Consider the following 15,299-nt stretch of genomic DNA (forward strand, 5'->3'; position numbering starts at 1 on the left):
GCCGAATTCTGGAGGTATTACGTGTTGAGTGGCAGAACTCAACGCCGCATTTTAAAACGGTTTTACAGTCATACTTTGTACCTCTTCGCTACAGTTGGCCTCAATTTAGAATTTAGTTCAAATTATACAATACTAGCGACCCTCTTGCGGCTTCGCCCGCTTTAACTACTGGATTATTAATATAATGTATGTTTGCAAAGCACTTAAGATAATGTGAAAATTAATTAAACCCTAATGCAACCCGCATTTTCGTAGTTTCAATAAGGATTTTCCAATTGTTTTACACAGCAAGGATTTTTTAGTAGGTACCGTAATTTTAAATCTGTGCTACTAATCTTTTCAAGTACTTATTAAAATATATTTAAATGACTATTATTAGATAGTTAAATGACTATTTTTAAACGGAAGAAATTATAAACAAAAACCTACCTACTACTAACTACTACAAAAAATGTGAAACCAAATAAATCGCGCTGAAATAATACATTCAACTCGAACTATCCAATACGTGCAAACGCATCTAAATCTTCGTTGCTATAAAGGCAGGCTTTTTTTCCGAGCTTGTGGTTAATGCTGAAGAGAGTATTCTGTCCCTGATAAAAAGAAAGCACTACGTGGCTGCCTGTGAGGAAAATTAAAAAGAATGCATCGGCCGGGAATCGATCCCGGGCCGTCCGCGTGGCATGCGAGCATTCTACCACTGAACTACCGATGCGTGTAAGGCAGGCGAGCGTGGCGGACGCATGGCGAGTGGCGAGCCGTTTCGCAGCAAGGATTTTTTGATATTGTAACAACTTCTAAAGTACTTATTAAAATGAAAAACAGTAAAAGACAGTTTTGATCTACATTAAATGGCCAACGTAACTAATATACTTATTTATATGCTGAGACTAAGGGATAAGTAAAACTTGAGTAACATACAGCTGATGTGTCAACGGCGGGATGTGTCAACAATTAAATGCGTTTTTCTGTAAAGCTATTCGCAATTTCGAGATAGTGTAAAAAGAAAATTTTATCTTCGTTTAACGTAGAAAATTAATAAAGTATTTTAAAGGATAAGGATTATACCATTATGGAAAAATATTACTCACAATAAAAAATATATTGAAATTATTATTTTTAGACAGAAAAATGGTCACTACACGTTATTCTTAAAAAATACGAATATGCCGTCGCGGACTTTTTTGTAGATCTTATTAAGAGGAATAATACTCCAGTACATTATTATTTTTATGTAGTACTTACCATTAAAGCAGCGCATGCGCGAAAGTGTCTCAACGGGTAGGACTTTATACACATTTATCGTATTTATGTTAATTTACATAAGAATGTACAAATAATAAACTATATATAAACCTTCTACGAAAAATACTCGACCTAATGGTGAAAACCGCATGAAAATCCGTTGGGTGGTTTAGAAGAAGAAGAGTTAGAAACAACAGACAGACACTAAAAGCGACTTTGTTTTATAAGATATAGGATTAGTACAAACTACATATTTTAATATAATTTGGTATTTATTCACTACCCTACTATACCCAGCACTCAATAGGAAATACCTTGACAAAATCAATGGAAAATGGGGAACGGAGTGCTTTATTACTCGGTTCCGTCTGCCTACCCTGCTTTATCCCGCATATGTTAGGGTAGGCAGAGGTAACCTAAATAAAAAATAAAACGTGAAGCTAATATTGATACTATTTTATCATCTATTGATAGTTGTTCACATGTAACTTTGCCTTAAAAATACTAAAATACATAAAGGTTTGATACAATATTTATCTATGTATAGTTTATTATATACTCAAAAACAAAAGAAAATTTTAGCCAAAAAATATTTTTATATTCTTTTAAGCAAATATTCATAATAAATGGAAACTACAATAGGTATTTGCAACATTATTCTTAGAAATTTTCATTTTAGTGAATACATTGCATATTTCTTCCACCAGCACTCCCTTTTATTACACGGCAAGTTCTAAGAAAGGTCAAAGTGCTCTAAGGTTACCTTTGCTCTTATCAATTTTCAGGAATTGCTTGAACGAGATCCTTTGTTTAGGTATTCTTTGTTGATAATATCGGCGTTTCAAAGGTACTAGTAGCAACTGGGGCGCCTTAATATTATTATTTCTATTGTAAACAATTATTTAACTTACTAACACCGTCGGCCCTTTTGTTTTGTCGGCGTTCACAGAGGAACTGGCTGATTGCTGTTTTCCTGTGTGCTTTGATGACTGTTGAAACTTTACCTGGTGGAGTTGTTAGGTGCAGTAAAAATATTTTGCCAATTTTTTTTGGACTATTCATAATGGCTATAGATAGTTACATACAATAACATTCGCTTAAAAAAACTCTTAAGTTTAAGTTCAAATAGTAAGCTACATTATTCAATTATAAAATAAACAAAATTGATAAATGAGGCTTCGTGACGGCAGTGACATAAGGGTGTGACTGTAATGCGACGGTTCTGGGTTGGATTCCCACTCGAGGAAATGTATTATTATTTATTAATATTCTCATTTCTTCGCTGTGGTACCAATGCCACCTCGAAAATTCGTCAGAAAGTGGGGAACAAAGAAACTCTAGATATTCTTTGTAAACCCTGAAAAATATAAAATTCGATCAATTATTAATAAAATAATTTATATGTCATTATATACGATATTATATTCAACGTCTTTACTTATAATTATAAAATAATTAACGATAATCTTTTAATTGATATAATGACACGATAAAATATACGATAATAAGAAACTAGTAAGTAAGTAATCTTAACTGTAATAAATCAATAACAATTTTATATGAAGACAAATCTCCGCTTTCAAATATCCGTCGAATTTTGTAAGCGTTTAGTGGCGTAACTCAACGCCACGCTTTGGCTGAAAACCCGAGCGAAGAAATGAAAATATTAAATATTTAATTTCCTCTAGTGGGAATCGAACCTACAATCACTCGCTTGTGCCCTGGCTCTAATATAGAACTAATTATATCTTTAATCAATTATAATATAATTTGTTAAAGGTCTCAATTATGTAATGTCATAGAAACTGTATAATATTAATTAGGATCTCACGCAATTTAGAATACCTAATTGATAAGTACATAATCTGTATAATTATTTATGACTTCTTAATTATTGTATAAGAAATAGATAGGTAGGTTTTTTAACTTCACGCTGTTTCTCGCACATATCAACGAAGGCGGAGGGAACCTGGGAACCTAGTGTTAAATACACTCTGTTCCTATTAAGACACTTTTCTGCCCCTCTTTATGTCGATTTTTTTAAGGAATTGCGTATTGTATGGTGCGAGGAAATTAAAATATTAAATATTTAAATCACCGAAATGGGAATCGAACCCATAATCGTCGCGCTCCGACGGCCACGCTACACACAAATTATCCACAAACTATATTTAGATATAATCATTTTATATATCTAAAGTTTGAATAAAATTATCTTTCGAATCGAGCTCTAAATATTTAAAATGCTATTTAAAACTCAGAGGTACCCTCTGAGTAACACTGGGAGGGTATTTAAGTCAATCTCTCTTTGATGCGTTAAATTATGTTAAAAACCGAATCAACTTTTCAAATGTGATTATTTAAAATTCAATTGAATAAACATTTTTATTTATACAATATTAAAGAAAAATATCTACATACAAATACAAATTATTATAATTTCTTGTGAGAGACGAACTATGTAACTTGTATGCTTATTGTTATAGAATTTGCCTATTTACCTAGTTTACTATAAAAACATAGTTTAAGCTTACTATTAAAAATACTTTTTAAAACAGAGATTGATTTTGGCGTATTTTTTCGTATTACATAGGTATATATTTTATTTGAAAGTGTTATTAAATATAACTTTAAACACATTTAAGTGATTCAAATAATATCTACTTAAATAATCTAAAAATATAATACAGAAATAAATGTTAAGCTTAATTAATTTCATACTTAAAAAATCAGTACCAAAATAGTTGACTTTACATAAAAACAAAATCAAGCGACAAACCCAAAACAAACTTCCCCAACAAATCAACCATACCACCACCACCACCACCATCACCACCACCATATATTGGGTAAATTGAATACCAAAAAGCGCCATACGATTCATTAATACCTTTTATATCCAAAGTGGACATAGCCGTACCCGTATGTCACAGATATAGTTGGGTGCGCGCGCGCAAACAGTCAGGTGAGCTCGACACGCGGCCCTCTTTGTGCTACGATCAAAGAGGCCGACGCAAATATTAAACACTAGAGTCCAAAACGTCATAACTAACTCTAGCACACAGAATTCTATACTTTATATAATCATTTAAAGAATATAACTTTCCTATATTAATATTTCATTTGTATCATTTCACTTCGAGTTAAAGTAGTCGGCTGCTTTAGAACCAGACACCTTGTTGAGTCTAGGAGTCAGCTCGTTAATAGTTAAGAAATGGCCGAACGGCATTGAATGCTTTGAAAGGTTATGCCTTAATTGAGCAATATAGATGATAGAGGATGCGAATCGAATTTCTAAAGATTTGGTGTTTCTAATGAGGTAGATTGGCGTTCTTGATGCTTAATTCGTTTATTTATATAAAATTTTACTTCTTTCTTTTTATTTTATTTGCTAGAAGTAGATAGGTATGTAGTACAGCATGTAAGGTCAATTCTAGGTATACTATAAAATAAACGATTGCGATAAACGCTGTGATAATACGATCATTTTATTAATTATTCATTGTTATTATTATACATATTGTTATTAATATGTCAATTTAGTCCGCATATAATCTATTTTCTCGCTCTGGTACCAAGGCGAACCAAAAAGTCGGGAATGTCCCAATGTCTTAACAATAGGTTCCCTCTGCCTACCATGGAATCTGCGAAATATATGGTGAAACTGAGAAACAAGTAATCTATTTTAACAAAAACGTTTTACATACATATGTATAAGTAATTTAACCACAAATGCATTGTGATTGCATTTAAATGTAATTAAATTAAATTTCATTAATGTAATTAAATATATTATATACTAAGTATAGAAATTAAGGATTAACAAACAAATTTACTGACATAAGTATCTTAAAAGTAATTTCAAAAAAGTACTATTTAGAAATTAAATATCTTAAACGCGTTTTTCAATGAATTATTCTATAGTTTACTCACCAAATAAACTTAAAAACTTATTAAATTGTTGTAAATAGAATGTCTTTATTATGAATTTATAGAATTACAATAATTATTTAAAATATTTTTTATTAATTGCCAAAGTATATAGATACTTATATATGTATTGCATGTATTTTTATAGTGTTATATTTAAAAATATACCTTTTATTACAAGTTGTTAGATGACTCTATTGGATTTCTCTAGCTAATTGCAAGTTCAAATTACTATTCTACGAATGTTTATCTAAAGTGTGGGTTTTCCCCGAGCACGCAATGTTCTGAAAAGGTTAAAAGTAGACTCTTAAGTTAGCTTAGCCCCATAGCATCTCTACTTAACTATCTCTATCTCTCACTAAAATACATGAAGAATTTTATATATAAAATAACATTTAAATAATAATATTTTTTTTATTAATTGAAAAATATGATTGCGTAGCATATAAAGGAATTGTTTTAGTACTTAGGAAGGTGTAATAATACTAACTCATAAAATAAATAGATATATTGTAAAGCTTGCTCTACACTTTACTTATTTCTTTAAACTTAAATTAAATTTATGAAATATTTTCTTTTCTTTAAGAAAACTATACAATTTAACATAAACAAACTAAAAAGTAAAAGGATTTTTTAATTTATTTGTTAAAAATATATTTAAATACATAGGTAGAAAATAATCGCATTTTGCAAAGTACTAGTTTTCAACTAATCTAACATCAAAAACAAGACAATTTAGTTTAAAATTGTCTGTTATGGATATGTAGGCCATTTATTATTATTATTATAGAATACCTATGTAGATGAAATACAAAACTTCAAATAGATATTGCTTTTAAAGACGAATTAAAAGAACTATTCATTAAATAAAGATGTTTTCAAGTCTCATCTAACTTTAACACAATTTTTTCATATATAGGTACTTTACTATTATTTGTTTGCTAAATTGGGCATATAAGTACATAAATACCTTTTACCTACGTTTAAATTGAAAGTGAAACATCATTATAATCAATATTATTAGAAAATCTATACATTTACACTAAAATTATGCCACAGTAGACTAACAATCTTCTATATTTATACAATAAATAGGTATATATAGCAAAAAACAATCTCTACAAAGGCCCCAATTTGTATAAAGACGTGCCTTAAAGCAATTATAAAGGCAATTCGCTCACCTAATAGCTTCAACTACGGGCACGGTGTCACCAAAAATTTGCATTAACGACTCTACATTTAAAACGTCATAAGCTACAAAACATATGAATTCGACAAAGTTGTAACATCATGGATAATTGTTTACAGATGGAACCTTACCAGTAGGTGATAGTACGGTGGTTGGGGCATTTCGGGTTGATATCCGATCGATGGCTAAGGCCGAGCGGTATAGGCTCCGCCTTGTGGGAGGCGCGTGGCTGCTTCGTCAGCCGACACAGGCGCTGGTAGACGCGGCTCCTTTGATCCCCACCACAAGGCACCCTCGATAACGAAGTTAGAACGCACACTAACTCATATACCTCTGCGCGCTCTCGCTAGCCGGTTGTCAGTAACCGGTTTAGTTGGTGACCAGTGACTAGTGATTGTGTTTTTGTTTCTATGGATTATATTATTTTGGAAATGGAAGACAAACCGTACAGTGTTGACAGTTCTGATGATATCAATATCGAGGAAGAGGAAGAGGATCATATTGAAGAGAGTCATAGTAAGTGTAGTTTTATTTATTAATATTAAATCGATATTTTTGCATTTTTAATTTAAGTTTGTAATTGTTGTTAATTTAATTTATTTTTTTTATTTTGTTATATTTTAAAATAGTTAAATCGATTGATGTGTTTCTTGTATTTAGTAATATTTGATTTCACGTTAGATTATTGAAAGTTTATAACTTAGTGTTATTACACTTTAATTTATCTATTCACTCCTTATGGATATAACTATATTTTTAAAATAATTTACTAGCCGATTTAGATTATGTAAATAAAAAAAAAACTAAGGCTGTCCTTTTCTTTGTGTTATAGCATTCATATTCTAAATTGCGCCTACATTATATTCACAGGTTACCCACCAGACTTCCCAATCGAAGCTATAGTAAAATTGGAGAGGCCGTCGCCACCTTTACCTACACCTCCACATACTCCGACAGACGACACTCCCCCCGCTGTCGTAGTGTCCAGACACCAGGCGACTTGGTCCCAATATCCTGTGCAAAACAGACCAATGCAGAACCCCTATCAGTACGAGAAGCAAGTTCCCAATTATACATACACTAATATGCCGTATGTCCAGCCACAAGTGGCTACCCTTCCTCCGTCGGCACCATACCACGCAATGCTAGTGAACCAATGGATAAGAAATGCAGCTTTATACCATCACACCTTGAGATATCCTTCAATGGCCCAAAGAATGCCAGGAAGGAACCCTCCTCCCATGCGAGCTCCAGGAGCACCAGGCACTCGGCCGAAGAAGCAGTTCATTTGCAAGTATTGCAATCGGCAGTTCACCAAATCCTACAATTTACTAATACATGAAAGGACACACACGGATGAAAGGCCCTACTCGTGTGATATTTGTGGAAAAGCATTCCGAAGACAGGATCACCTCAGAGATCATAGGTAGGTCTAGTTTTTTATTATATTTTTTTATTTTTATATATATTTAGATATATTTATATATTCAAACCACATATGTATGTAGTTGATACAAAGTCAATAAGCATAAATCTCTACTAAAGTTACTAATCAATTACAATCACGAGAACCTCAGATTTAATTTAATGTTTCCTCTCTAATACCAACAACGTGATTTAAGGCTTGTTTCAACGAGGCTTTGTTGGCGATAACGGAAAAAAATAAAAAAAAATTAAAAGTGTAAACCTTTTTGTGAGGTCGCGAGGCGGCCGCACGCGCTTTTACCATAACCGGTTTGAGTACTTTACGAACACCATATCTATCTTGCTTCGCCATGGAACAAATTACATGTTCAATTTCTATGCTTTTACGAAATATTTTTTTTTGGTGTACATCAGGGTAGGCAGAGGGAACCTAATGTTGAGACACTTCGATCCCAATTTTCGCCAATTTTTTGAAATGTAAATGAAAATATTAAATATCTAATTTCCTCAAGTGGGGATCCAAGCAGCGTCGCATTAAAATCTCTCATTTAAATATTTACGCAGTTTCTCACGATTTTCTCACCTCTTAAAGTGAAAGTGACAATCAACTTACCCTAATTTTCTTTTTTACAGATATATTCACTCAAAGGAGAAGCCGTTCAAGTGTACTGAATGTGGAAAAGGTTTCTGCCAATCCAGAACCTTGGCGGTGCACAAGATCTTACACATGGAGGAATCTCCCCACAAGTGTCCCGTTTGCAACAAGAGTTTCAACCAACGATCTAACTTGAAAACTCATCTACTTACTCATAGCGAAGCCAACAAACACCATATAGAACATTTAGAAGGCTGCCAAGAAGTTTCTTCAACCAGCCAAGCTTCAGAAAGCCCTTTGTTAGATCTTTCACACAAGCCGTCGCCCTCACCACAGCACGTGCAGTACCAGCACTTACCTGAATCCCCAGTGGAACCCCCAAAGAGAACATTAGGGTTTTCAATAGAAGATATAATGAAACGTTAAATTTAGTATAGAATAGGTTTGTTACAAATGAGACAACTCGCTCCGTTAGGCAATCAACTATTGAATAATTGTTTTTATGTAAATTTCTCTGAGTCCGTCGAGTCAAGTTCTTTTTGATTGCACATAGATTTAAATTATAAAACCAAAGAAATATCTCATTTTCCAATTTAAAATTTCTTTGAATTTCTCTATCTCTTGTATTTTCTATATTTATAAATTCGATAGTTCTAATTGTAGTGAATTGATCTTCGTTGAAAGACTGAAATTGTTTTATTATTGTTATGTTTCTTAGATATTTATTTATTGTGATAGTTTCTCAGCGTAGACTAGTATGACTAAAGTTACCAAAAAGTATTACCTTTTATAATGTATTAGTTTATTCCAAAACTTGTGGCTATGATATCTCAAATCACGTTCAAATTAGTACCTTTTAATAGTTTAAAAATTAACATAAGTTGTATTTAGATAAAAGATTTCTTGTAAATATTTATATGTAAATTCTTACCGTTCCTGTAAATAGTATTTAAGTTGAAATTAGTTATAAGATTACGAGGCTATTGGTGAAAAGAATATAAAGATTCAAAATTCATTAAATATATTTATGTTGTTTTATTTCCTTTTTTTTCATAATACATGAAATAAATCTAAATAGAAGCACTATTAAAGGATAGGAAGCCTATCAGAGCATATTTCTCAATCTTTAATAATTAGTAAGACAAGACAATATTAACAAAAAAAATAAATTTAACATATAAACAACCAAAAAAGACAGTTTTTTCTATACTAATAAACTAAATAAGTGCTTAGATAGATTAAAATATCTAGATTATTATATACCGTGTTTGCGTGAAAAACATAGTTCACGGACAATGCCAATTAGAAAGGTTCATGCGTGTAATAGCTTCGTGCGATATTACAAACACTATTATGAAGGGAACGCAACCTAGAAAATTAATTATAATCATACGTTAGAGTTAGACGGACGGACAAACGAAAGTGAGTGAATGATGGCACAAATGGTACATTATTTAGGCTGTTTTTTTAATTTGAAATAGTAGTGTTAAGTTTTGGAGTTTTTTGTTTTTTTAATTTTATATTTTGTTGATATTTACTGATGGAAATATACTTGTCAGTCGTGTTGCACGCATTTAAGGAAGCGATTGTAAGCGCTATAGGTAGTGGATTCGATTCCCACTCGATGAAATTAAATATTATATAGGTAAGAAGCTGAGGTAGCAAGTTAGAACACGGCGTGAAGCTGCGCCACTCAACACGCAGTGTCTCCAAAATTCGGCGGAAAATTGAAAAAGGAGTGTCTTAACACTATGTCATGTGCAGGATACAGCGTAATTTGAAAAAAAGAAGCTTAGCTTTCAATAATAATAATCTTTATAGTTTCAATCATAAAATACTCACACTATACCCTTAAGAATTAACATATTACGGTAAATTAATAAATAAATAATTACCATAAAACCATTTTAAAACAAAAATAATGTTAATTTTAATAATTGCTACAAAATTAATTAAAACACTACATTAGACAAATCTTCCTGTCATTCTATATGGTAAGACAGAAAGTCGACAGGCAGTAATTATTAATAGTTATTAGCTATAACAAAAAAAGATTTTAAAGATAATAATATAACATAAGTATATTATAATTATGTAGATTTCAAACGTTACGCCATCTAGTAGATGGTGCTGGAACTGTTAAATGTCACTAACTTCAACACGATGTCGCTACAGGTCTTACGTGGACATAATTATAACTAAATTTTAAAGATTTTTTATAAGGAAAGTCCATATTAAATCCCCTCGGTCTGGTATCGAGATAAAACGCGGCGTTGAATACCGCCACTCTACACGCATGGCCTATGAAGGCCGAATTATAGAATTCACCGGAAACTGTCGTAATAGGAACTTAACACTATTCCTTTCCTTCAAGATTCCTTCTGCCTACCCTCCTATTTGCGGGATAGAGCGTGAAGCTAAAAAAATAATAATAAGTACCTGGTATTTAAATTTAAGAACAAGATTACATTGAACCAAAAGGATTGACAATGTTTTTATTACGTTGTCACACGTAATGATTCATGCAGCTACAAGCTTAAAGCTTCAAATCAGATTACGATAAAAGCTGGTATAATTTTTTTAAGACCAAAAATATTTACGAGACCGTCACGGCGTAGTGCCACAAGCGTATGACTGTAATCGCAAAGGTTGTGAGTTCGATTTCCACACAGAAAAATTATTTACTATTTATGAATATTTTCATTTCTTGCTCGCAATGCTTCGAAAAATCAGCGGAAAGTGTGGAACGTAGTGTCTTAACACAAGGTTCCCTCTGCATAACCTGCTTCATGCGGGATACAGCGTGAACCTAAAAGAAAAAAAAAACAAATATTTTGTTGAATCGTTCATTTACAGGAATTAGGAGCATAGAATTGCCTAAGATTAGGCAGTCAATTGACGAGCTACGTAACTTTGACAGATGTTACGAGCCTCTCGCAACTTTTTGCCTGGTGCCCCCAATTTGCCAGTCAATGGAAATTGCACAAATCCGTTCTGATTGAGGGCTAATAGCTGACGAAATCGCTGCACCGACTTTCCCATGACTATTTCGAATGTATCCCGAAGTCGATTTCGATAATCGGTCGAATGTTCTCTTCACTCTTTTGTCCCAATTAAAAGCAATTCAGTGAGGATTAAAGTCGAATTTGTAGGGCTTAGCCGCCATATTTCAAGTGATTTTGCCTGTCATGCGCCCGCGCAGGCTGACTGACGTTCGTGTTGATTTATGAGCACCTCAACAGCAATCAATAGATTTATCGAATGTAATTAGGTGGTTCTATTCAATTATATGTATCGATTTTGTTTAATTATTAAGTAGCTGTAAGTTTTCTATGATATAGTTTGGAATGGAGGTAGTTTTAAACTGTTCATAATTGGCGGTTGTAAATTAAATTTTATTGGATTTTAGGATTTTTATTTTCTTTTTCTGGTCAGGATAGTAATAAATATAGCTTATCTATTTCAGTAAATACTATTTCGAGCTTTACACAATATGTTCAGCTCTATGTTAGAAAAATACTTTGAAGTATTTAAAAAAAATTGTTTGTATTTTAGCTCTTACAGCAATAATTTAAATAACTCCCTCTTTTTTACTTAAGTAACAAAAATAATATTGTGTAATTAAAAAAATTGAATTGAATTGTGTAATTTTACATTGACTTTATTTATTTTTACGTAGCTCACAAATTACAATAGTTTACGGGTTACAGTCGATAGGTTCGTTCAAATATTTATTTTTCTAAGCCTGTACCAGTAATGTTAATATACTTTTTTATAAAATTCGGTCCATAATGTACACTTCGCGTGCTAATATAGAGATTTCTAAATATAATAAAATTACTTAATGAAGATCACATCGCCTCTGGCAACGTAACGACCAACTGAAGTAGCACTAGGTTTAGGAATTATTTTTAGATTTATTACTTTTATGAAGGTGGGTATGCAAGATTGTTTGATTATAATATAATATCTTATGATTGAAAGACGTTTTGATTGAGATTTATGTTTCGCTCTAAGCGAGGTTTTAGTTTTTATCGTGTAGGGCTGTTGTTTCTGCATTTGGCGTTATAATTGTCAAGTGATTTGGGGTTATTTAATCGGTTATAATAAGTTGGATACAAGGATCAATTTTTGGTTAATTTTACAGGCGGCCTCCTGCGTTTTAGATACAGTGTTCCGCTTAAAAAGATAAGAAGTGTAAAATTAGATAAAAATATATAGGTAATTTGAAAATTTTAAAGTCAAACAATAGTGTAAAAATCAAGTAGTCGTGCGACCGTAAACGCGACGGTTGTGAGTTCGATTCTCATTCTGGGGAATGAAATCTTTAATATTTCCATTTTTTTCCTTTGCTCGCAGTATTAAGTTCTGCCAGTCATAAATACAATGGAAAGCGGAAAACGAATTCTCTTTTCAGTCGGCCGAACTAAAAAAAAACTTGAAAATACCCACTAAATAAATAAACGAAGAATATTGATTTCTCCTTTTGTGTTACAAAATTATTAATACATTAGTGGAGCCCTAAAAATATTATTGTATATCACCGCACGCGCCACCAGGTGCATGCTATATTGATTGGCATCTGTCAATCATCGTGTTGGATATAATAGGTTCGATTCCAGCCAATTAGATGGACGAACGCACCTACCGATGAAATGTTAAATATCATTTTGTGGGGTTGAATATCAATGAGGTGATTTTTTTTACGTTTTTATAGTTATAATGTTGTTTACACGCTAAGGAAAGAAGTATATTTAGAGATTTATGTTTAAAAATATGAATTATTTTCAGCATTATATATCATTTTTTTTTTTTTTTATGGGGAAGGGGGATTCAGAGATAAGTATGATATAGTATTAAATACCGAATTGCAAATAGCATGTAATGTTCCAAAAAAATAAGGAGAATACGAATAAGTAAAAAAACGTAGATAGAACTGTCTTTTCACTTCTTTAAATTTAACGAGGTCCCCCGTAGTCCCTCATTTTAAACACGTTTGAAACACGCAAAAGGTTGACAAGCGAGCTATTTTATATAGCCCTGAAGAAACGACATCACAAAAATATTATAATCTCTATTCGTTGAGATATAAAAGTTGTAACAAAACTATATTCGACACGTCAAATTGAAAAGGGCGAGGCCGATTTATATTAAAGGAACTAAATATGATTTTTTGTATTATTTTATATAGATACTTTTTTCAAATAATAATTATAAGTAGGTACTTGTTTAATATTCCGATTCCCATATTTTAGGTTTTTAAGGAAATAGGCGAAGCGAAAATAAAATAGCTATTATTTTTATAAAAATATAATTTGAACCGATTTCTATCGTGTGTAGACAAAGATATCTCAATTTTACTTGTAAAATAGTGATTTTATATTTTAACATTTAAGCTTAAAATCTATACCAAGGTTGCAACTTACAAAATAAAACATATAATCTAATGAAAACAAACCTAAGGTGTTAAAATACAATAAGGCAACCTAAAAAAAAGAACTACCACAGTTAATTAATTTTTCCAAAAAAATACAATAGAAATAACGGATTCATATTTACTTGAAAATATATCCTCTTAGCGTGTTCCGTTATCCCGTTAATCTTTGAAAATCACAACAAGGAGAAATTAAGACCTCCGGATTATAATTTTTGAAAGAGTGTAGAGTTTGAACAAAATGGATAATATGTGTTTATATATTTTTTTTATGAATAATAATAGTTTAATCTTTTGTCAAAGCTGTGTATGGGACAACCTCTTGGTTAGGTTAGAAATGATTAAGTACGATGGTTGTGGATTCGATAATCACTCAAAATATTTTTTTCTCTCTAGCCGTAGAAAAGAAGAAAGTGGAAAATAGAGTATTTTCTATTTTCGATACGTAAATATAAAGAAACTAGCGGCCCGCTCGCGGTTTCACCCGCGTGAACTATGTAATTATTAATTTCTGTCTCCATGACTACGTCCTAGTGACGTCCATGCAAAATTTGAGACTCCTAGCATTTGTAGTAACGAAGTTTCATACAAAATTTCTACCCCAAAAACAACCCCTTAGAAGTCGAATATTGCAAATTCCCGTCTTAGCGAGCATCTACGTCCTATAAATAACTTCTATGCAAAATTTGAGATTCCTAGCACATGTAGTTTCTGAGATTTGGTGATGAGTGAGTGACCTTTCGATTTTATATATATAGATTAAAAGAATACAACTAATATAATAATAGCAACAATACCTATTAAAACCACAAGCAAGTCAAGAATGACAGCCTCTAAAAGAAACTGGAGATTCTATGAAGGAGTGCGGTTTCAAAATTTTTTACCAAGAAAATAACGTTGCGTGCGTATAATTACATACCTAGATGTATTTTTAATATGTAATTGTTCAAATTTTTAGAACTAACAATTAACCTGATGGCTAGTATAGGAGAAGGGTTTGGGCAATCTCTCAATCAGCTGCAAGAAGAGTCAGGTAGAGCAAAATGTTTCTCCAAAATAGGCGTATAATTATGAAGAATCAAACCCTGGATTCTGTGGTCGGTGCCGGCTATTAAATTTAGCTCAAATGCGGTTATAATAGTTTTGAAATTTTGTGAGATACAAGAAAATAAATGTAATTTTATTGTGACTTTAGAATGATTTTCATATTTTTTGGTAGCGTGCCTTCCGCTTGCGATTTCGTTTTGTTGGACGTTTTAATAATAAATATGTTTCATTTTGACAGTTTTATCTTGAAATATTACTTAATTGTTATGCGAATTTGCTATGTGTAAGAATAGGTAGATGAGTATGAGTGTATTGTAACAGATTTTGAGAATAGTGATTATATTTTCCGTTCTGGAAAAATAAAGCCTTAAGATTCATCACTTATGTCGTGAATTCAAAGATGAAGTGCAGGATGTACTGATTTTTTTTCACTA

The 15,299-nt window shown here is 31.9% G+C and overlaps 1 protein-coding gene across 1 annotated transcript; it reads left to right on the forward strand.

Moving 5' to 3' along the window:
- The first annotated feature begins 6,685 nt into the window (after positions 1 to 6,685).
- Positions 6,686 to 9,386, forward strand: LOC146538923 (uncharacterized). Its single transcript, XM_085185815.1, has 3 exons — positions 6,686 to 6,880; positions 7,235 to 7,790; positions 8,423 to 9,386. The coding sequence occupies exons 1-3, from the start codon at positions 6,775 to 6,777 to the stop codon at positions 8,808 to 8,810; spliced, it is 1,050 nt and encodes a 349-aa protein (XP_085041941.1). The 5' UTR covers positions 6,686 to 6,774; the 3' UTR covers positions 8,811 to 9,386.
- Positions 9,387 to 15,299: the final 5,913 nt, after the last annotated feature.

Source organism: Heliconius melpomene, chromosome 5 (genome assembly GCF_056956725.1).
Source record: "Heliconius melpomene rosina isolate 202511_hmr_F chromosome 5, ASM5695672v1, whole genome shotgun sequence".
Lineage (NCBI taxonomy): Eukaryota > Metazoa > Arthropoda > Insecta > Lepidoptera > Nymphalidae > Heliconius > Heliconius melpomene.

What these genes read in the sequence shown, in the direction of transcription:
- LOC146538923 (XM_085185815.1), top strand. Translation starts at nt 6,775, where the DNA reads ATGGATTATATTATTTTGGAAATGGAAGACAAACCGTACAGTGTTGAC. An exon ending in TCATATTGAAGAGAGTCATA is followed by an intron (nt 6,881 to 7,234) that starts GTAAGTGTAGTT and finishes TTATATTCACAG; the next exon opens with GTTACCCACCAGACTTCCCA. An exon ending in GATCACCTCAGAGATCATAG is followed by an intron (nt 7,791 to 8,422) that starts GTAGGTCTAGTT and finishes TCTTTTTTACAG; the next exon opens with ATATATTCACTCAAAGGAGA.